The 23,377-nt window shown below is 45.3% G+C and overlaps 1 protein-coding gene across 2 annotated transcripts in view; it reads left to right on the top strand.

Annotated features, from left to right (window-relative positions):
- Positions 1–21,327, top strand: part of LOC142564910 (uncharacterized) — a 133,836-nt gene extending 112,509 nt beyond the window's left edge. For both annotated transcript variants that reach the window (XM_075676112.1, XM_075676111.1), the window contains exons 4-7: positions 2,219–2,287; positions 12,532–12,567; positions 18,223–18,288; positions 21,204–21,327. In XM_075676112.1, the coding sequence (XP_075532227.1) occupies positions 2,219–2,287; positions 12,532–12,567; positions 18,223–18,288; positions 21,204–21,308 (276 nt within the window). In that variant the 3' untranslated portion in view covers positions 21,309–21,327. The remainder of the gene's footprint in view (positions 1–2,218; positions 2,288–12,531; positions 12,568–18,222; positions 18,289–21,203) is intronic.
- The last annotated feature ends 2,050 nt before the right edge of the window (positions 21,328–23,377 follow it).

Below are 23,377 nucleotides of genomic sequence, written 5' to 3' on the forward strand. Positions count from 1 at the left end.
AGGTTTTGGGGCCCTAGTTGCAGCATGAACTGGTAGACGAGAAGCAGATGCAGAAGAATGTTTCTAAGCGCTGTATACAGAATACTCTGTGGTAATCGCAACTAGCTTTACATCGGCGAAAGTAGTGAAACAGAAAACGCTTGGAGCAACAAATATATAATGTCGAAGAGAAGAATGAGAACTGAATCGGACGTGAGATAAATGCCGTTTTCATTGCACTTGCGGATGACGTGACAGTCTGAATGTGCCAATTACCTAGAAAACGCGCCCCATTAATGTCCGATGTCTGCATTACCGCGACCGGCATTTCATTTCGACGCTCCTTTTCATTGACACGTTTCCTTTTCATTGACACATTTGTAATATCTCCTGCTTCACCACAGGAGTTATGTTGGGTGCTATGATGCGCAGTGTTGCCTGCGCGTAATCTTACATTACGGTGGGAGTAGCTAGAGCGCTGCGCCCTAAATACCCGTCACTTTGACGACGCTGTTGAGAAGTCTTTATTACACTTTCGATGCACTAAAACTTGACTTCTCATTCTACACTACGAGAAAATGTATGCGAAAGGTGTGTGATGCTGTCGATTTCTTGATGCTTTTGTATTTCATAAGCATTTCGCGCATGAGTTATATTCCTGAATGATGACCCGACAGCATTTCCTTTGAGTGCACTTCCACGTTGCCTAATCAAACAAAGAATAATTTTCTCGTAGTTAGCCTGGATTTTTCTTGATCAACTGGGCGTGTGTGAACGGATGCTTCGGCCTGTGTAGGTCGATGTCTTGCTTCGGCTGGCAGATTTAAAGGACCCTCCAGGACGCCTCGCAAACTGAAGCGTTATGCTCCAGAAATTTCACAAATCCACGCTGTACAACTCCGAAATGGAACATTCCGATCTCCTCTGCCAAACAAGCGCCCACATATACCCGCCGCCGCATGACGGCGAGGATGACGAAGCCTGTCCAAGAGCAATAAAAGTAGAGGAATTCGTTGAAGACCAACAAGCAGACCTGGAGCTCAAAAACCTCGTCCAGTACTAGGAAGGCAACACCGATGTTGTCTCTAGGTAGTTAGGGCGAATGAGGGCTGTCTTAGTTTTCTCTGCAAAGCGGCCTTTCCTTAGAGAAGAACTCACCAGTACGCGCCAATAATCTTCTAGGTTGGCCCTCAGCATTGCGTCCAGAGGTTTTGCACGACCAACATGACGATCCAACCGCTGGGCACCTCGTACTCTCCCGTACACTTTCGAGGATACAAGAGAAGTATTACTGACCATACCTAACCGCCGACGTTCCCCTCTACGTGATGACGTTCCAAGACTACCAGGGACGCACGGTATTACAAACTGGCCGGAGGGATTGCTGTAGCCAATCCCGCCACCTTATCGACCACTCTGGCAGATCAGAATGGACTTGTTGGGACCATTTCCGACGTCAGCATCTGTGAATCAGCGGATCGTCATGGCTACCAACCCTCTTACCTGCTACACCGAAAGGAAATCCCTGTCTAAATATAGTGTGGAAGAAGTGGCCAGAACACGTTGCTGCGACGTGGCACCCCGAAAGAACTCATCTCCAACCGAAAAACGGCTTTAACAGTGCAACACACACAAGGAAATCTGCAACACAGCCGAACAAGCCACCGCAGGCAACTGCCTACCCCTCGCAGACGAATGGTCTTACGGAGAGGCTGAACATGACCCTCGCCGAGATGTTGACAACGTTCGTCGGGATCAAACACAAGATATGGAATTACGTCTATCCACGTGTAAGCTTCGCTTACAACAGGGGGATGGAAGCAACAAGGCACTGGACGCCGTTGAAGCTTGTTTACGGACGGAACCCGGCGATAATGCTAGACGCCATGCTACCGCATATTACAGACGGAGACAGCCGCAACCTCGCCGAATATCTCCAGCGCGTTGAAGAAGTCCAACAGCTCGCACGGCTCCGCATCAAAAACCAGCAAAGGACTTACAGCCAGAACTACCATCCTCGACGATGCTACGCGGAGTGCCAGCTACGCCGAGTACCATGTTTGGGTTCGACTCGAATGGGGAGGGGGGGCGCCTGAAGGCAACTTGGGGAGACATTTTTGCCACGCTATTAGGGACCCTGCAAGACGGCATTATGCAATCACAGAGGCGCCGCTCAGGACCTAAAGTCGTCCACGTCGTAAACATTTTTTGCGAACTATGTTTTCGTTTGTTTTCCCAGATTATACCCATTTCATGCGCTGTCTACAACGAATGCAGATGGATATCTCAAGGCGAAGATCTTAAACAGGTAACAGATTTTTTCTCTCTCACATCTTTTAAATAATGCCCATTTCAAAGCTTTTCTATTAAACCATTTGACACATTGTGTTGCGACTATTCAAAACTAGTTTTGAAGGTGTCAAATATTTCAATAATAAACGTACCGTTTCCTAGTATACCTTCTATATTCAGTTTTTGTGATTGTATTTTGAGAACTTTTTTTCGCAAAACTGTCTCACTTGCAGAGTTGCGGCCCATTAGTACAACAAAATGCCTTGTTATTCACAATATAATTTTTCGTGCTGCAGTAAAGTGAAAAACCTGTGCGAGTTGGAATATATCCGTCCCGCACTGATATTTGTGCGTTCTACGCTGATCCAAAGTATGCATAAGTAAGGCTGCCTCATAATGAACATACACAAAGAAGGTTAAGACAATTCGCGATTATTCCAAAGCTCATATTCCCGCAATTACGCAAGAAATGGAGCATTTTATGGATGCAGTGATGCCCGATTTTGATCAACGAACACTTGAAGAAAACTGGTCCCTTTATAAGTGCAAGCTGTTATTCCTCATTGGAAAATATGTTCCCCAATGAAGAGTACACTGTAATCCCCAGTAGCCTTGGTTTACGGCCACCTTGCGCCGTCTTCGGAACAAGAAAAAACGGTTATTTCGTTCCGCAAAAAAATCTAACAACCCGACTCGTTGGTGCGAATACAACCGCATCAACGATGGATATTGTAGCGCCATTTGCCAAGCTAACAAAACCTTTTTCAACATTACTTTACCATCGTACTTACACGTCAACCCACGTAAATTCTGGAATGTTGTTCGTGGTAATACCCCATCCACAATACAATTGTCTCAATCTAACATCCCTGTTCAATGTGATCCGTGTTGCACAATTTTTATTAATGTCCTTGCTTCCATTTTTCATGAGGCTGCACCTATGTTTTTGCCACCTTCAATGAAAGTTTGATACCTCAATGGATTCAATTCTTACAGACTGGGTGGGCGTTAGAAAGCTAATCGGTAGTTTGAAAATATCTTCGTCGGCGGGTTCAGATGAAATTAATTCAAAAATACTCAAGTGTGCTGAACTTTATTCATCAACTATTCTTTTTAGGATATTCGAACAATCATTACACTGCTCATCACTACCAAGCGACTGGAAGGTCGGGTGGTGGTTCCTATTCACAAATCAGGTAACACACATTGTCCCGAAAACTACCGTCCCATATCACTAACCAGCAGTCCCTGTAAGATTATGGAGCACATAATATAATCCCACATAGTTGATTGTTTTGAGACGAGCTCTTTTTTAACCGTCCGCATGGCTTTAGGAAATCCTTCTCCTGTGAAATGCAACTAGCTTGCTTTACTAATGACCTCTTCTCTAAAACCGACTTAGGAATTGACACCAATTGCATCTTTATTGATCTTGCTAAAGCCTTCGATACCGTATCCCATAATCTACTAATCTATAAACTTAGTCTTCTTAACATTGACCCGCTAGTACTAGACTGGAATTAAAACTTTCTTGCTAATAAAACACAATATGTAATCGCGAACAATTCGTCGACTGCGCCCCTCGCGGTAAAGTCAGGCGTGCCGCAATGGTCGGTTCTCGGTCCTCTACTTATTCAAATCTATAATAATGATCTTGCTTCCTTTGTGAAATTTTCAACTATTAAGCTTTTTGCTGATGACTCCGTTATATACAAAAATTACTGGCCTCATTGATTCTCGTAAACTTCAAGACGACATTAATAACGTTCTGTTATGGTGTAACAAGTGGTCTATGAAGCTTAACTTAGGCAAAGGTAAATGCATGCGCGTATCACAGCGTACCAATACTACTAATATGCATACATATTTCCTAAATGATAGCCCTCTCTCAGTTGTCTCATGGTGCAAATACCCTGGACTAAACATCACCAGAAACCTTTCCTGGCACATGCATGTCGGCATTATATGTAGCAATGCCAATCGCAGGTCGGGCTATTTGCGCCGTAACTTCTCATCCGCACTATCGTCACTGAAACTAACTCTCTACAAAGCATTAGTTCGCTGCAAACTAGAATACGCATGCGCCATTTGGGACCCGGCTAACATTACACTCATAAACAGCATACAAGCCATTAAAAATCGTGCAGCCAGTTTCATCTTATCAAACTACTCCCGACATGCTAGCGTTACCTCAATGAAAACAACACTTAACTTGCCAGAACTTTCTTTCCATCGTAGATGCTTCCGCCTTTCGCTATTCCATAAAATCTACCACCACAACCCTTTGTTGAAAGAACAGCTTATCACCCAACCGTCATACATATCACCTCGCTCTGACCACAGTTTCATACCGGGTGTGCCGTCTTCACGTACTAAACTTTGTACTAATGCATTCAGCCCTGGCACAAGCAAATATTGGAACCACCTTCCCACCACCTATGCACCCATCCTGGATACCGACACCTGCAAAACCAGCATTCATGAAACGCCACGATAAATGTGTTTTTGTATATTGCACATTATTTTGTTATGTTCACCCACTCCTTTCTCTAATGCCTTCGGGCCTTGAAAGTATCTTAAAAAAAATTTTATAAATAAATAAATATTAAAAACACATATTTCCAGATTCTTTGGTATTATGCTCAGTTACAAGAAAAAAAGCAGTGTTGTCGTGAGAAGGCACTGCGGGTATTTTCGCTGGTATGTTTTCACGGAATATAGACGTTATTGAAAGTATGAGGCAGCAAATTGCCTTGTCCGTGGAAAAATAGACGCCCCCCCTCCCCCCAACCTGAAGATCTGGTTGATTTTTGTCCTTAATTGTCCAGCCCTTGTGACATGTTTGCTTGTTGTTCTTGACATCGTATGTCGTATTTTTTTTACATTGAAAGTGCTTTTTTATCTTCCGATTAGCTTCCCAGACTCCATGGTGCCTTCCGGACAGATTCTGGACTTTCCGCATGAAGCCTCCTGGCACACAGTACTTACCATTACTGTAGATCGCGGCTTCGGTGCCTTCCCACAAGCTATGAAGGCCCGCGTCAATATATGCGTGCACTTGTGTGACGTGGAGACGGGAGAGACCACACGTGTCAGGGAATTTTTAGCCCTGCGAATGGCGTACATCGAACGTGAAACTGCCATATTTGACGTATACAATACGCCACTCTGGCTTTCGGTTGGGTACGTGCCAAGAGGAAGCGTAACGCTTCGTCACACGTGAAAACACGAATTCGACGCTCTCTAAGCAGCTTATGAAATACCGTATTGCTCTTACAGCAACCAATTTCTGTTTTTCTGCCCTCCTACATTGTTCTTGAGCTTTTGAGAATGTAGAAAAATATCGTAGAATTATTTGAGCTGTTTTCCGCTGCTCTGTTTGGTCTCGTTCATAAAACACGGCCTCCGCACCGCCATCTGTATCGTCTGTGCACAGTTCTAAAGGCATCTTAAGACCAGGCAGCACAAACACGGCTTCCGGGGATATAGCATCAATCGTGCGGTGGTCAGGCTTCCCACACTCGCCACTGAACACAAAAGGTACGCAGACCAAAAGGTTATGGATAAATTGCCATTTATTAAACAGATGACTGCGTTGACGTCGCAGCCTGTAAGACTGAGGGCGCTAGCCCAGTCTCTTCTTCCACAGCGGGGCTTTATGAATACTGTCCACTACGTGGCACCCCCCCCCCGTCCCCCAGCGATGAAGTCACTGCCGTTGAGCGCTGCAAGTTGTGGAGATAGTACTGTCACAGTCTAGATGAGCTGGCTTCAATCGGCTGATGGAAATTGTCTCTTTGGGTCACTGAAAAGAAGTGTGAAAAACTTGACGTCTCGCTAGACGACTTTGATGGGACCATCGTAAGGAGCTTGTATAGGAGTGCGAGTAGTGTCGCGACGGATAAATACCTCACTGCTATGATGTAAAGATGTGCTTATGTAAACATTTCTGCGGTCGCTACGAAGCGGCGGCAGTATAACAGCGATAATTGTAGTGCGAAGGCGGGCGGCGTAATGTTGTAGGTCAACAGTTGACGGTTCCGAGGCGAACAACTCACAGGGTACGTGAAGTGTGCAGAAAACGAGTTGTGCTGAAGAAGACTGTGCATGTGCTTTCAGAGCTCGGCAAATACCTAGTAGAACGAAAGGCAGGCGCTCCGTCCCTTGAATCGTGGAGTTATGGGCACGAAGGCCTGCTTTCATTTGACGATGGAAGCGTTCTCCCATGCCATTGTAACTTGGGTTATAAGCTGTTGTTCGTATGTGCCTTACACCCAGAAGACGGGAGAGATCTTCAAATAGGGACGAATCAAATTATCTTCCTCTGCCTATCCTAATGGTCTGTGGTACGCCGTAACGAGAAATTCAGGTATATAGGAGGGTCGGGGTCACGGATTCTGCAGTAATGTGAGAGAGTGGCATTGCTTCAGGAGAGCGTGTGAAGTAATCAATACAAGTGAGTATGTATCGTTGGTTCTAGGACGGTGGTAGAGGACCAATGATATTAATGTGAACGTGGTCAAAACGAACGTCTGGTGGTGGAAAATGACTAAGCGTGCTCATAATGTATCGACTGATCTTGGTGTGGTGGCACTGTATGCATGCCCAATCCCAGCATCAGACGTCAGCGTTCATACGCAGCCACATATAGCCGGAAGTGACAAAGACGTTCTGTGGCACGTACACAAGAGTACGTACAAGGAGTGTAGTGCGTCGAAAACTTGCTGAGGAAATTGTTGTGGAACGTACGGTCGACAATGACCCGTAGACATGTCGCCTAACATTGTGACGTTGCAGCCAGGCAGCAGGATATCTTCGAAGCTCAGAGAATCGTTGGCAGCCTGGAGTGTAAACAAAGTTCACGGACTGTGTGTTGAGCGCTAGCGTGGGGGATGAAGTCAATTCCAAATCTATTTACTTGGCTTGCCTTTGTTTGAATCCATGACATGGCTTCAGCGACGGAATTATCGCACTTTTATATGCCGAGTATTAGTGGTGAATTTGGAGATATATGTAAGCTGGCGAATTTCGCGAGGAGTGTGCGAGGAACTGTCTGAGGTAAAAACATAAATGAGCGGTTTGTGGTCGGTCAAATCTTGACGGACGTCCCAATCTTGACGTCCGGCAAGATTGGGACGGAAGTGGCAAACTGCGAGGTAGAGTCCTAGCAATTCGTGACCAAAATTGCTGCAGCAGGTTTCTTGTGGTGTCAGCGTCCTTCAATAAAAAAAAATAGGCTCTCATGTATTGCCAAAAAGCTGTTGAAACATGGCACCAACAGCTATTACAGAAGCATCTGCCATAGCATACAGTGGAGCTTCCTGTTGCGAGTGTGTCAGCAGAGTAGTGGTGGCAAGGGCGTTCTTGGCCGACATGAAAGCAGATTCAGCAGCATTAGTCAATCATATAGGCGTGCTACCTCGTCATTTTCCAGAGTAGAATGTGCAGAGGCTGCAAAATTAAAGTACAACCAGGAATGAAACGGCGATAATAATTGATGAGGCCCGGAAATGCCAGTAATTGCTTTGTGAAAGAGGGACGTGGGGAAACATTAATGGCTTGGACACGGGATGGGACGGGTTGGATGCCATGCACGTCTACTCGAAGGCCCTGGAATTCGAGAGAAGCAACGGTAAACTTACTCTTCGAGATGTTTGCAACCAGCCCATATTCACGGAGGCGTTCAAACACCTTACGTAGGTCTAATTCATGTTCCACAGCAGAGCGGCTGAATAAAAGAATGTCCTCTAAATAGGCGATGCCACAAGTCAGGCCACGGAATACTTGATCGACGAACCACTGGAATTTTTGAGCGGTATTACGGATGCCGAATGGGATCCGCACGTATTCGAGCATTGCAAAAGGGGTAATGACTGCAGTTTTTGAAATGTTGGAAAGCCCGACACAAATCTGATGGTAGGCTTTTACTAGATCCACGTTGCTAAATATGCAGCAACCATGAAGCGATGCGGTGAAATTCTGGATGTCAGGTATTAGGTACCTATCGGGAATCGTCACTTTCCGGCGCTACAGTCGGCACACGGTTGCCAATCACGCGTATTCTTGGGCACCATCTGTAAAGCAAATGACTAAGGTCTAGCGGAAAGACGAATGAAGCACAAATTGAGCTTGTGTTCGAATTCGCGCTTTGCAATATTCAGGCGGGCTGGTGCTAAGTGCTGAGGTCGCGCGTATAGTACTACTGGTCCTTCAGTCACAATGTGGTGCGTGACGTTGCGCACTATTGGGCGATCTGGCGGGGGTGGTTCGAACAGCTCTGGAAATTCCAGCAGGATTGTGGACCACTGTTTCGGTACCTGGGTCTGTGCTTTTACGAGACGCAAAGGTGGTGTAGACGTCGTGTTAACTTGTACAGACTTGTTTGTTGAGTCAAGAAGGCGGCGGTTGGGTAGCTTGCTCGACGACAAGGTTAAACTTCCACAGAAAATTGGCGCCGATGTTTGGCTCGCGGACGTCAGCGACGGTAAACGGTCATCTAAAAGGGCGTTGCAGACCAAGGTCAGCAGTGACCGATTTCTGGCCGTACGTTTTAATGCTGGAACCTTTGATGGTAATAAGAAATGCCGTGTCATGACGATCTCTTCTGCGTCCTTGAAAAGTAGGGGGAATGACGCAAATTTCCGCACCACTCTCGTCAAGAGAGCGAACTTTCGTGACACGGTCGGTGACGTAGAATAGACGGCTTGATGTAGAGCCAGTAACACTAGCCGTCATCTTTGAATGGCCCGACCGGTTCTCGGAATGTTGCAAGGCGGACGGCACTGACGTGCGCGAATGTCATATGTGGCGTGATAGCAACAAATAAAGAGAGACGGAGGGAGCGAAACCTTTTGGTCATACGAGCGATGCCACTGCTGATGGTCATTCGCCTGAAAGTGAACGGCAGCCACCTGGTTAGCTAGCTCCTCTACTTCCGCAGCAAGGTGCGTGCTTGAACAGTCGGGTTCGTTAAGGTTCTGCTGTAACTGGTGTTGTGTCGCAACGGTGCATTAAAACGGGTGAAAGTGGATATCACAGACTGAAAAGAATCCATAACCTGGTCTGTCATCGTCGCTAAGGCCTCGACAGAGGTCGTAGTAGGTGAGACACACAAAATCATGTGTACCTGGCCCGGTAGGCGCCGAAAGAATAGCTCCCGAAGGATTTTCGAGTCCGGTGATGATGGACTCGTTCCCAGGAGTTGTTTCATGCGGCGAAGCGTCTAAGTGGGTTTTTTGTCAGTAAGTTCCTCCGATAAGAAGAGCTGTGGACCCCATCGCAACTCATAGTCGGTGGTGCGCCATAGTAACTCCCGCTTAAGGGTATCGTACTGATCATCGGGCGGAGGAGCTAGCAGCATGTCGCGTACCAAAGCTGCAGTAGTATGGTTAAGCGCACTCACGACGTTGTCGTACGTGGCCACCTGAGATGCGACTCTGTAACTGCGAAACTGCACCTTGATGTGGACGAACCAGAGTTCGCAGTCCGAGGGACAGAAATCACGAAGTTTAAGTGCGGCGACAGAAGACGTTTTGTTTTCTTCGAGACGTCGTTGTTCAGCGACTGGTTCCACGGCGTTGAGAAGAAACTTGGTGGACATATACAGTTTTGATATGGTATTATGTCCGTGGTCACTAACTTGTAGGAACAGAAGGCCCACAAATAATTGCATTTATTAAAAATATGACTACATTGATATCGCGGCTAACATCGTCGAGCCAATATGCCTGATGGCGCTGGTCCAGTCTGTTCTTCTTCCACCGCGTGGCTCTAGGAGTACTGTCCATTACAGGTACACACAACTGCATCAGCTTATCCTGTTGAAAGGTCCATATGCCGTATAACTCCCATATCCAATAAACCGATATGGCACATGTAAGATCCCGTACAAAAGCCTGTTTTTCCACATGTCTCATTATGTGATTAGATACAGGAATTATGGCGAATAGGAGGTAATTTCAGTAGGGCAGTAAGTCATAATGTCTTTGCGGTGTTATCCTTAATGAACGCACCGAATCGGCCAGCGAACCGAAGGAAAACGCGGATTGAGCGAGTGTATTGAAGGGCTTCGCGAGCTGAGTCATCTTTTGTACAGATTATTCTTTCGTGGTTTTAGTTTTACTATAACAAACTCTTCAAGAAAGGCTAAATTCGCCTGTTTCTTGCATGTTACTCTTGCTCATATCAATGGTTACATTAATTTACTAAAGGCCTCTTATACTTCCGAAATCTGTTTTACTATTCTTCTTTTGTCGGTAAAGATGTGATGATGTTCTCGATGTGGACGTTAGAAAACTTTCCCAATAAGTCACCGAGAACACATTCATCATTTTCTGAAACTAAAGTCTATATTATTTCCAATTAAATTGTAAGTGGTTGTACGCGTGAATATCGAAATGCGCTAAGAAGGCACTGCACCGCCCGTAGTCTTCTTGTAGTGGCACCAACGAGTCTCGTTAACAAAGGTAAATTCAACAGAAGAAACAAGATCCTTCCCTTTCATTGATGATATCACCTATTCGGGGCGTGGGAAAGGGTAACAAATAAGTCAAACCGATTAACAGCCTGCAGTCCTTGCAAAAACGAAAAAGCCATCGTTTTTCAGTACTTTTTTACGATGTGAAGTCTTCCAAGGTGTCTAACCAGGAACGGCCAGGAATGAGAGGGTGCCGGCAAGCACTCGTGTGATCTGACCTCATGTTCTGCCTGGTTCTAGGCTAGTTCATTGCTCAAAACTAGTCGAATTTAGCGAGACCCGACGGCTAACACACCGATAAGCAGGGTGGCCAGAGCTTGATCCCTACGCGGGCGACCACGGTCAAGCGACGGAAGACTATAATCTTCTTTCGCAAGTACGCAAACATTATCCAACTTGGAGAGCAGATTGTCGCTTACTTCAGCAACAGAACGAAGAGACGCGCACTTATCCGAAAACAGTTCTTGCTTGATGTAAGTTACTGGCAAAATGCAGCCGCGTACATGGATCGGCTGTATTAAGAAATAAAGCGTCCAAAAAGAGTGAGGAGCAGACTTTTGTTGAAAAAAAGAGCGCTTGAGAAGGAGGTGACACCGCGCTCCGGTTGCGAGCTCAACGCGTAGCGCACGACTGCGTACTTTGGCTGAGATATTGACAGAAGCTTATGCTATGTGCGGAGTGTCGTTTTTCACCGAGCCCTAGGGGTGGCTTACAGGAGGTTGCGGCGCCCTTTAGGGTGAGCAGGTACTCCATTGAAGTAGGACAGCGTGCACACGAAGAACTATGCGATACCTTATTCATGTCATTTATGATCAATGACGTAGGACGGCAGAGACAGGAACGCGACGCTCCGCAAAGTATAACAATTGTTTCGTCTAAAAAAAATAATCTAGAAGTGTCCGTTCTTTTTGGCTGAACGGTATTCACTCGTCGCACCTGCCACTTGGACTTCGCGTACGGGTCTATCTTTACATTTGTATAATGAGACATTGCATCGACTTGCGATTCAAATAAATCCATATTTTAGACATTCCCTGGTAACAAAATAAAATGAGCGCAAGTGCCATATCTCCTCCTTGGACGTACACTTGTTGTTGTACATGTGTATTCATAAAGTATTATTCAGAAATTGGCCGCACTGGACGCCACACTGAAGCTATCTGGCTTAATTTATTCTGTGTCTGGTTTCTGGCCTTTTAGGAAGTCGGAAGCTCCTTTCATGCGCCCTTTGTTGCCGCTAGTCTACAAGTTGCGCTTCTGCGGCAGCATTTTCAGCGTGTATTTAGTCTTTCCTTCGGAAAAACTTGTTTATGTGCCAGAAAAATGCTCTCAAATACGGATATGGAAACACGGACACGTACCCACCTGTCTCGATGAGGGTGAATTCGTTCAGTTTATTGTTCCGAGTGAATATGTAACGCAGCTACGACAATCTCGCTGAGTACTCAAGCAGCACCGAGTGTTTGCCACAAAGCTAGTAGGTTTTTAAGGTCACCTGCCCATACGTTCTCTTAAAAAGTTTATTTCGACCCCCATATTTGGCTGCTATGAATATAAAATAGGAGCTACAATTGACCTATTTAATTAAAATCGTACATTTTGACCGTCCTATTCCTTTCTTATTAAACTGCTCCTGGTTGTGCCTTCAGTCTTTTTGGTCCGCCTGCAAATGACAGAATATACCTACATGTATGGTTAATAAGATATCTATTGTTAGCTTATGAGTATTCGTCACTAATAACAAGTTAAGGCGCGCGCTTACAGCAAGTTTTCTTCGTCCACAGGTTATAGACTGCTGCATATCAGCATACCAAAACAAGGTAGGTAGGACCAGTTAATTTGTTATTATTTTGGTTAAAGCTCTTTTTTTTCTTTTCGACGTAAAGGTGCGTCAAGTTCGGTTAATAAAAATAGGTCTTTTATTATTTCTGAGTTGTAGTTTCTTGTAGTCATCTTGTAGGGCTGACGTAGCGCCAACGGGCGCTCGGGATTCTAAGACTAATGACTGGGGAAGTGGTACATCTACTCCTTAAAACTGAATAGCAGTAAGGAAGGTTTATTTTAAACCGTCACAACCGCGAGCTATTTGCAGTCTCACAATGTCGTCAAGGCTGACAAAATGTGTACACGAATACTATGTCTGAAATATTGGGTACACAACCAACGGGGGCTGCATCCTACGTGGTACGCCAGGTGGGGCGAAGTGAGTGAAAACGGGGATCTCTGAAAGTTGTCTCTGTAATGTTATCATGATGCTGCTCAGAGCAGTGAGACGTTGCACGCAAGAGTCTGATGGGGCGGAGCAGAGTTCCTTTAACTTTCGAATCAAACATTTATTTCCAGTCTATACTTTATTCTGTGTAACGATTTGTACATTTTTGCTGTTCTTTTCATTAAATGCGGAATTTCACGCCCTAAGCCCCCTGTCTAATTATGAGGCGCGCCGTTGCGGGTAACTACGGAATATTTTTGCTTGCTTTAGATATATTATGGTGCGCTAAGTGCACCGCAAACGGGCGATTTAGATTTCACAAACAGAGGAATGCGGTCGCTGTGACCGGCACTGAATTTCATAAACCGACGCTTACACCGTAATGGTTCAGACACTAAGTAACCATGGCGATGTTTAACTTTGTCTTCGTTTACACATCAGCACTGGCCCAACACCGTCTTAAAGCGCATTTGTCCAAGGGCTACTTCCCTCGTGAATCTGTCTGTCCGTCGACCTCCAAAGTGTGGAGAGAATAGGCCGTTTGGTTAACATGGGGTCCTATGTTGGTTCATATGAGAACGCCTTATAACTACGTATGGCTACTGGTATTTATAATTACGAATATACATAAAGAGCCCTGAAGAGGTATAAAGAATAATTAGGCCTATAAAAGAATAACATGACTGATGACGATCAAAATAATTGAGGTTAATGACGGGTAGGAAAGCCTAATAGAGAATAACTAATTGGGCTAATCAACAGTAATTACAGTTACATTATTTAAGCCTAGAAAAATCTTTAGGGGAATGAAAACATTTAGACGTCATTACAATGAATTGAAAATGCATTAATAAGACAGATCAGACCTAATTGGGGCAAGTACAATGAATTAGGTCCAATATTTAATCATTCGCAACAAATCAGTCAAAACTAATCAGCGTTATGCGGGTTGATGAAAATAACCAAACCATAATTTTGTTTAGGTCATCATCATCACCATCATCAGCCTGGTTACGCCCACTGCAGGGCAGAGGCCTCTCCCATACTTCTCCAACTACTCTGGTCATGTACTAATTGTGGCCATGTTTTCCCTGCAAACTTCTTCATTTCATCCGCCCTTCTCAATTTCTGCCACCCTCTGCTACGCTTCCCTCCCCTTGGAATCCATTCCGTAACTCTTAATGACCACCGGTTATCTTCCCTCCTCATTATGTGTCATGCCGATGCCCATTTCATTTTCTTAATTTCAACTAAGATATCATTAACTCGCGTTTGTCCCCTCACCCAATGTGCTCGCTTGTTATCCCTAACTGTTACACCTATCATTCTTCTTTCCATAGCCCGTTGCGTCGTCCTCAATTTAAGTAGAATCCTTTTCGTAAGCCTCCAGGTTTGTGCCCCGCACGTGACTAATGGTAAGACACAGCTGTTATAAACTTTTCTCATGAGGGATAATGACAACCTGCTGTTCATGATCTGAGAATGCCTGCCAAACGCACCCCAGCCCATTCTTATTCTTCTGATTATTTCAGTCTCATGATCCGGATCCGCAGTCACTACCTGTCCTAAGCAGATGTATTCCTTTACCACTTCCAGTGCCTCACGACCTATCGTAACCTGCTGTTCTCTTCCGAGACCGTTAAACATTACTTTACTTTTCTGCAGATTAATTTTTAGACCCACCCTTCGGCTTTGCCTCTCCAGGTCAGTGAGCAAGCATTGCAGTTGGCCCCCTGAGTTACTAAGCAAGGCAATATCATCAGCGAATCGCAAATTAGTGAGGTATTCTCCATTAACTCTTATCCCCAATTCTTCCCACTCCAGGTCTCTGAATAACTCCTGTAAGCACGCTGTGAATAGCATAGGAGAGATCGTATCTCCCTGCCAGATGCCTTTCTTTATTGGGATTTTGTTGCTTTCTTTATGGAGGACTACGGTGGTTGTGGAGCCGCTATGAATATCTTTCCGTATTTTTACATACGGCTCCTCTACACCATGATTCCGCAATGCCTCCATGACTGCTGAGGTTTCGACTGAATCAAACACTTTCTCTTAATCAATGAAAGCTATATATAAAGGTTGGTTATATTCCGTACATTCTTCTATCACCTGATTGATAGTTTGAATATGGTCGATTGTTGAGTAGCCTTTACAGAATCCTGGCTGGTCCTTTGGCTGATGAAAGTCTAAGGTGTTCCTGATTCTATTTGCAATTACCTTAGTAAATACTCTGTAGGCAACGGACAGTAAGCTGATTGGTGTATGATTTTTCAAGTCTTTGGCGTCCCCTTTCTAATGGATTAGGATTATGTTAGCGTTTTTCCAAGATTCCGTTACGCTCGAAGTCATGAGGCATTGCGTATACAGGGTGGCCAGTTTCTCTAGAACAATCTGCCCACCATTCTTCAACAAATCTGCTGTTACCCGATCCTCCCCAGCTGCCTTCCCCCTATGCATAGCTCCCAAGGCTTTTATTACTTCTTCCGGCGTTACGTGTGGAATTTCGAATTCCTCTAGAATATTCTCTCTACCATTATCGTCGTGGGTGCCACTGGTACTGTATAAATCTCTATAGAACTCCTCAGCCACTTGAACTATCTCATCCATATTAGTTATGATATTGCCGGCTTTGTCTCTTAACGCGTACATCTGATTCTTGCCAATTCCTAGTTTCTTCTTCACTGCTTTTAGGCTTCCTCCGTTCCTGGAGCATGATCAATTCTATCCATATTGTACTTTCTTATGTCAGCTGTCTTACGCTTGTTGATTAACTTCGAAAGTTCTGCCAGTTCTATTGTAGCTGTAGGGTTAGAGGTTTTCATACATTGGCGTTTCTTGATCAGATCTTTCGTCTGCAGCGATAGCTTACTGGTATCCTGTCTACCGGAGTTACCAGCGACTTCTATTGCACACTCCTTAATGATGCCCACAAGATTGTCGTTCATTGCTTCAACACTAAGGTCCTCTTCCTGAGTTAGAGCCGAATACCTGTTCTGTAGCTTGACCTGGAATTCCTCTATTTTCCCTCTTACCGCTAACTCATTGATCGGCTTCTTATGTACCAGTTTCCTCCGTTACATCCTCAGCTCTAGGTTAATTCGAGTTCTTACCATCCTATAATCCCGGCAGCGCACCTTGCTGAACACGTCCACATTTTGTATGATGCTAGGGTTAGCACAGAGTATGAAGTCTATTTCATTTCTAGTCTCGCCGTTCGGGCTCCTCCACGTCCAGTTTCGGCTATCCCGCTTGCGGAAGAAGGTATTCATTATCCGCATATTATTCTGTTCCGCAAACTCTACTAATAACTCTCCCCTGCTATTCCTAGTGCCTATGCCATATCCCCCCCTGCCTTCTCTCCTGCCTGCTTCTTGCCTACCTTCGCATTGAAATCTCCCATCAGTATAGTGTATTTTGTTTTGACTTTACCCATCGCCGATTCCACGTCTTCATAGAAGCATTCGACTTCCTGGTCATCATGACTGGATGTAGGGGCGTAGACCTATACAACCTTCATTTTGTACCCCTTAAGTTTCACAACAAGACCTGCCACCCTCTCGCTATTGGTATGGAATTCCTGTATGTTACCAGCTATATTCTTATTAATCAGGAATCCGACACCTAGTTCTCGTCTCTCCGCTAAGACCCGGTAGCACAGGACGTGCTCGATTTTTAGCACTGCATATGCTTCTTTTGATCTCCTAACTTCCCTGAGCCCTGTAATATCCCATTTACTGCCATCTAATTCCTCCAATACCACTGCTAGACTCGCCTCAATAGATAACGTTCTAGCGTTAAATGTTGCCAGGTTCATATTCCAATGCGGCCTGTCCTGATCACATAAATTTACAGGTGGTCACAGGTACGATCACATAAATTCGCCCATAAGATTATTTCGAACCAATGAAGTTCATGGATTATATGATTGCAAAAGGTCCCTGGAATACTTGCACTAGAATGCGCCATCCTTCTTGACACGGTGAGCTGCTGTGTGCGCATTTCAGCCGCAGTCAATCATTCGTTGCATGAGTGTAAAATGATCGAATGGAAATAACGTTTGTGGATTATCTGAACACTCCCCCTAGGGAGTTTATGCAGTAATATTTCCAACAGAAATATATGTAAGAATGTATAAAGCCCTTTCTGGGGTGACGGCAGCACCAAGTGTAAAAATGGACCCGGATCCCGGCTGCACGCAAGTGGATGTCTAGCGAAGCGGTTCTTTATATATAAAATATTCCTCTCTCTTTCTCTCTCTCTCTCTCTCTCTCTACATATATATATGCGCCTTTTTTTTACTTGTGAAAGCTGTTACAGCGACCTCGCAAACTGCCGTCCACGCGCCAGCTTGCACAACCGAGATCATTACCCGGAAACGCTTCTGGACAGGAAGCGCTGAGCGCTTTGCATTGTTAGCAGGAGCGCCTTAGCATCACCTATAGGGTTTGAAGGCTTATTCTTTACAGAAACGAATGCTGCGCTGCATGCTGCATGCTGCACGCGTTATACCTAAGAATTTACGGACCTCTTGCTTAAATCGCTCAAATATCTCTTTCTTTCTTGACATTATAACAACATTTTAGGAAGCAATACGTTGATCTGGAAGAGCACATTTTTAGACAGTAAATGCTGCACATAGGTCACCTAAGGGAAATCGAAGTTTGAAACTTCTAGATACCTAACTTGGTATCAAACGCATACCTCAGTTCTGTGAGTTTCTACTATCAAAGACCATGGGCAGGTAAAAGTGATACATGAATTTACAGCTTATGCGAAATGAGTGGAATTTTTATAAACGTTTTGCAAATCCCTTACTCGCAATAAACTCACTAATTTCAAGGTAGTGCAAGTACACAATATTTTACTTACTAAAGATGTAGGATTACATGTAATTATCATAATTGCGATTTCGTTGTTATTGCCTACTTACATTTTTGTAAATACGATACTTATGTTTTTTTTCTTAAGCCTAAACAAAAATAATTGCTCGCTGCAGTTTCCAAATATTGATTTCCTTTCAGTGCAACAACCGTTATCAAAATAGTTCCAGTCGTTGTCTACAAAAAGTATCAATTCATTGCCATGTTTCTAGATAGAAGGCTACGTCCGAAAGCTTCCTCATTATGCACCCCATAAATTACAGAGACGCCGACAAAGTCTTTCTGCGCCTAAGAGATTATTTTGTGTGACTTCTGCTTTCTCCACGACAAAACAACTTAGTTAGAAAATGTAATTAGGTGTGTTCTGTATTTTCTTCCAACAGAGCGCCCCCTTTTACACCAGGTTGAACTTGTCAGAAACGTACGGACAAGCTGCAGAAAAAACCTTGGTAAGTACTTCAAGTTATCACAAAAGAATGAGAAACCAGCAGCCTTTATATGAACACATGAAGCTACCGGACAGCTGTAGCTGACAGATTTTGGTGGAAGTGCTGCGACTTCCCTGGAGCGAAATCAGTGGTCATATTCTGGCGGCGCTTTACTCAGGCGCCGCCTGTGTATGCCGCGGCTGAGCGTGGCCACGCGGGACCTATCTTGAAAGCAGTCTGCGTTAGGGGCAGAGTCTAGGCGTGCTGAGGGTTAGAAAGGTTCGTGCGCGCTGTGCTATACCCTCATAGTTAGCGTTGAAGCGAGTGGCAGCACGAAGGTCAATTCACTCGCTGCTGCTGCCTTTCTTCCTCAGGTGTGCGTTTTGAAAGCGAGTGTCCGCGGTAATACAGTGAGATGTCTCCTGCTTGCCCGTACTTGCATGACACCGAGCTTGTTCATTTATTTATTAGGCGATTATTTACAAGTGTCCACAGCTGATAAAACTACTTCCCTTACTTCGTATAGCTGTCTAATCAGATGTTATCGCAATCGATTCTTCACCTATCGCAACACAACGAGTGATTCGCGCGTATTAATTTAATTGTGGGGTTTTACGTGCCAAACCACTTTCTGATTATCAGCCTCTCCGCAGTGGAAAAGTCCGAAAGTTTAGATCACCTGGGGTTCCTTAACGTGCACCTAAGCCAAAGTACACGGGTGTTTTCGCGCTTCACCCCCACTGAAATGCGGCCGCCCTTGCCGGCGTTTGATCCCGCGACCTCGTGCTTGGCAGCCCAACACCATAACCTCTAAGCAACTACGGCGGTTTGATCCGTACATATAGTAACAGGGGAAAAGGGTGAACTTACTGTACACTTCAAGAGCAGTATTGCCCTGCAAGTGCCAGGGGCTTAAGCGCTCTTTAGTTGTGAGTGCATAAAAAGAGGGTATTCATTGATAACAATAAAGTAACAAAAAGTTCTATTATTTTTTCGCCATCTGTACATGAAATTAGTTATGAAGTTAATTTTATTAAATATAGCAAAGTCTGTCTCGTATTACATGTAAAAAAAGGAGCTTTTGTCTATCTCAGTGTTTGTTCCCCGCTCAAATACACGCGCTTCAATCGCGGCTCCCCTAACCACTCTTGCTAACGTCGGTGACAGTTGGTACTGAGCTGCTTTTCGCCCGAAGCTTCGCGACCTGTTTAGATATACCTTGGAGGAGACGTTGAAGCGTGCATATTATTATTATTATTATGCAGAGCGTACTTCGCGGATTTGTAAATTGTGTAGCGACAACTAAAGTTTGTTCAGGCCGCGTAACTTACTCTTGCATTATTACCTATCACTTCCTTACAGTCGCAGAAATCAAAGTGGCAATACACCATGGGCTTAGCTGAACAACCCAAAACCATCACATGCGTGACATGAAGTACGTTTAGTAGTCTAAGAAATTGAGAAAATTGACGTGGGCCAGCAAATGAATCAAAGCATTGCTGAAACAATACAACATGCTACGAAACCTGAGTGGCTTGATAGCCGTTCAGATTGAGATGGTTTCGAGCAAAAGCAATCGATTTAGGGTAAGAAGACATGAAACGATCGAGCAGTGCACACTGTGTCTTTTTTTCTATCATACACGCCACTAACTTTGAACTAGTCCCGATTGGAATGCACAGTGAAATGCCTATCGGCCACATACCCTGGCGTCCTTGTGTACTCAGCAAGACAGCAATCAGCACGTAGCTATTCGCTCAACCCACCAGACAGCATGAGTCACAGTACCCGTCTTCGCGGTGCGAAACCGATTGGTCAACCATGCCGGCCGTTGTAGCGATTGATATACTTCATTTGCGACTTTGGTGCATAGGCAAAATTGTACAAGTTCGAAGGTTCCAAACAGACCAGTTTCAGGATTTCCACTCATAGTTTTGTTGCCTAGAATGCAGCGGTGTGCAACGGACATTTATAAAATCAATAATTCCATGATGCCGACACGTGTAATTGTTCATATTTGTCCCGTCATTGCCTTTTACCGGCTAACAAATGTTGAACGTTACCGCTTGGCGCAGGACGCGTCTACATATATCGGAAGTTACCCAAATGCTTTTGACGGTACTATAGATTGCACGTTGGCACCAAAATTTACGTAATCTAATTGCATGCGCAACGGGAATTGTTCTGTACCTTCGGGCCGGCCCGCTGGAACCAGCGATTACGCTAGCACGTTCGAGGAGTCCTGCACAAAAGCCAGTGGGCTTGATCCGTAGATCAGATTTAGACGATCGGCGACTGTGCTCGCCGCTATTTTGGTGCATCGATTGTGACGTTGTTTTGAGGCTAGTGGTTCGCCCGGCAGAAAGTTAGTTTGGTTATACACATATGGTCTTAAACGTCACTACAGCGCGACAATACCAAAGCGCGAAAGAAGCCAATAAACGATCTTGAAGTGTTTTTTCTGAGCTCAAATGGAGTCAGTTTAGGATTGGTAATTTGAGATATTAGGGTTACATTAACGTATCTTGCAGCGAAGCTGTTTACCTCTCGTCCCCGTATGCATCCCCCGCATGCGTTGCGAGCAGCGGTGGCTTTGCCGCTGGCGTCCGTACCGTGATCAGGAATGCGCGCGCAGCTCACCAATTCGGGGATAGGAGGGTATTACACGTATGAAGGCCACGTGGGCCTGTGCACATGGCCCGCGCTTCTGTGGTTTCACCACCACGCGCGTCGGAGGTACCTGCGCTGCTAGAATGGAGACGGATAGGGGGAGAGGGCGAAAAATAGTGGCGGCAGCACTGGACCAGTGGGCATGGGTAGGGGGAGGGGGAAAAGAGTATGGCAACGCCGCTTCGATGGTCATCCGTCCCCACATGAATGTTGTGACCCCACGAACTTTTGTGTGTTGCTGACTTCCGTACATCTTAATTTTCTAGGTATGCCTACTCAAAGGTGCCCAAGATCGCCATATCAGTCTGCAGGCCTTTGACGACGCCGCCACATATACACGAAGAGCAGTTCTAGCGTATGGATGGACCTGAGTTAAGAATATTCGCAGACGATATTTCAATCTATTTGAATGAAATAAACTGTTCCGACCTTCTAAAGCCTGCCACAGAGATTTGTGGCGTGGCTGTCAACATATAATGGGTGGAACGTAATGAATCGTAATGGGTAACGAACGTAATCGAACGCTAATTGAACGTAATAGGTGGAATGTAGTGGGTCTTAGGCTGAAATATGAAAGATAGCCAAGGCAAATAAGAAGTAAAGTTTCAATTTCACGAAGAGTTTGTTCTCAGGCCACCAGTAGATGGTTATTTAGTCATTAGACATAAAGAGAAAATTACCAGTGCCAACTTACTGAATGTTAATGAGAAAAATTATATAAATTTTATCCCCCTCTCGCATAAAACAGACCCCAATTAACAAACAACTACATATACTGGTCTTCTAAACAAGGACTTTCGCTTTATTGGCTGCTGTATGGATATACGTTTCTACGCGTGTACAAGTTACTGCGACAAAGGGATGGGTAGCAGTGAGTGCTAAACTATCACACAAGCACTGCATACTACCTACAGAAATAAAACATTTACTGTTTTTCAGACCACAGGTAGGTAGTCCGGATCAAAGCACCGCAGAGACGTCTGTGTCCGGAGATGTGTTGCCATGATGGCAACACAATTCGAACCTGTACAAACTGTGAAGCAGGTAACCTGTTCCGGTGGCATGCTAGGGCTCCAACGGGCTCGGTACGCGCTTGGAACACTTCAGGCACACAGACTCCACAGGGCATGCAGGTCTTCAAAGTAGGCTGCAACCAGAGCTGGGTCATCACGGCACTCCGCGTTGGTAGCAGAATCTATGTCACGCAGCAGACGCAGTTACACGGAACTGTAGCCGAGCGCTACGCTTCCTGCGTGCAAGACAAGGCTGCGGAGTGGGGCTAGCGCTCACGGGCTACAGTCTGGACGAGCTATGTGGTGAGGAGTGGTTCTGTGCTGCGACAAATTAACTGCTGGATAGGAGCCGCATTCAAAGTGCGCATCTTGAAGCGCTGTCAATGGTTCGATACGAACATGACTTGTACGCAACGAATTAAATTTAATTAATGACTTTTAACCAGTTACTAGTGCAGCGGTGGAGTAGAGGCAGAACACCCGCCTCGCGTGCAAGAGGTCCGTGGTTCGAATCCCGGTGCCGCACAATTTTCCCACGTTTTAAAAAAAACCGCGTGTTGATAAAATTGCATAAACAACCCTGGAGTGTGGCCTGATCCAGGTGACCAGAACCGGTAACGCACTCCCTCACCAGAGCAGCATTGGCCACCCTGGTGCAGTACTAGGCCACAACCTCCTATATGAACACAACAATCAAACCCCGGCCCTCAGTCCCCAGCAGCTGCGAAACAACTGACCACGGCGGCGGTCAGACCTGCGACGCAGCAGAGGGTGCTAAGAATCCCTGGCTCCGAACAGGCCGCCATTGGAATATGAACCTGGCAACGTTTAACGTTAGAATGTTATCTAGTGAGGCGAGTCTAGCAGTGTTATTGGAGGAATTAGAGGGTAGTAAATGGGATATAATAGGGCTCAATGAAGTTAGGAGGCCAAAAGAAGCATATACAGTGCTAAAAAGCGGGCAGGTCCTTTGCTACCCGGGCTTAGCGGAGAGACGAGAACAAGAAGTCGAATTCCTGATAATTAAGAATATAGCTGGTAACATACAGGAATTCTATAGCATTAACGAGAGGGTGGCAGGTCCTGTTGTGAAACATAATAAGAGGTAGAAAATGAAGGTTACACAGGTCTGCGCCCCTACATCCAGTCATGACGACCAGGAAGTCGAAAGCTTCTATGAAGACGTGGAGTCAGCGATGGGTAAAGTCAAAATAAAATACACAATACTGACGGGCGACTTCAATGCCAAGGTAGCCAAGAAGCAGGCTGCAGATAAGGCAGTCGGGGAATATGGCATAGGCACTAGGAATAGCAGGGGAGAGTAATTAGGGGAGTTAGCGGAACGGAATGATATGCGGATAATGAATACCTTATTCACCAAGCGGGATAGCCGAAAGTGGACGTGGAGGAGCCCGAAAGGCGAGACT

Source organism: Dermacentor variabilis, chromosome 11, assembly GCF_050947875.1.
Source record: "Dermacentor variabilis isolate Ectoservices chromosome 11, ASM5094787v1, whole genome shotgun sequence".
Taxonomy (NCBI): Eukaryota; Metazoa; Arthropoda; class Arachnida; order Ixodida; family Ixodidae; genus Dermacentor; species Dermacentor variabilis.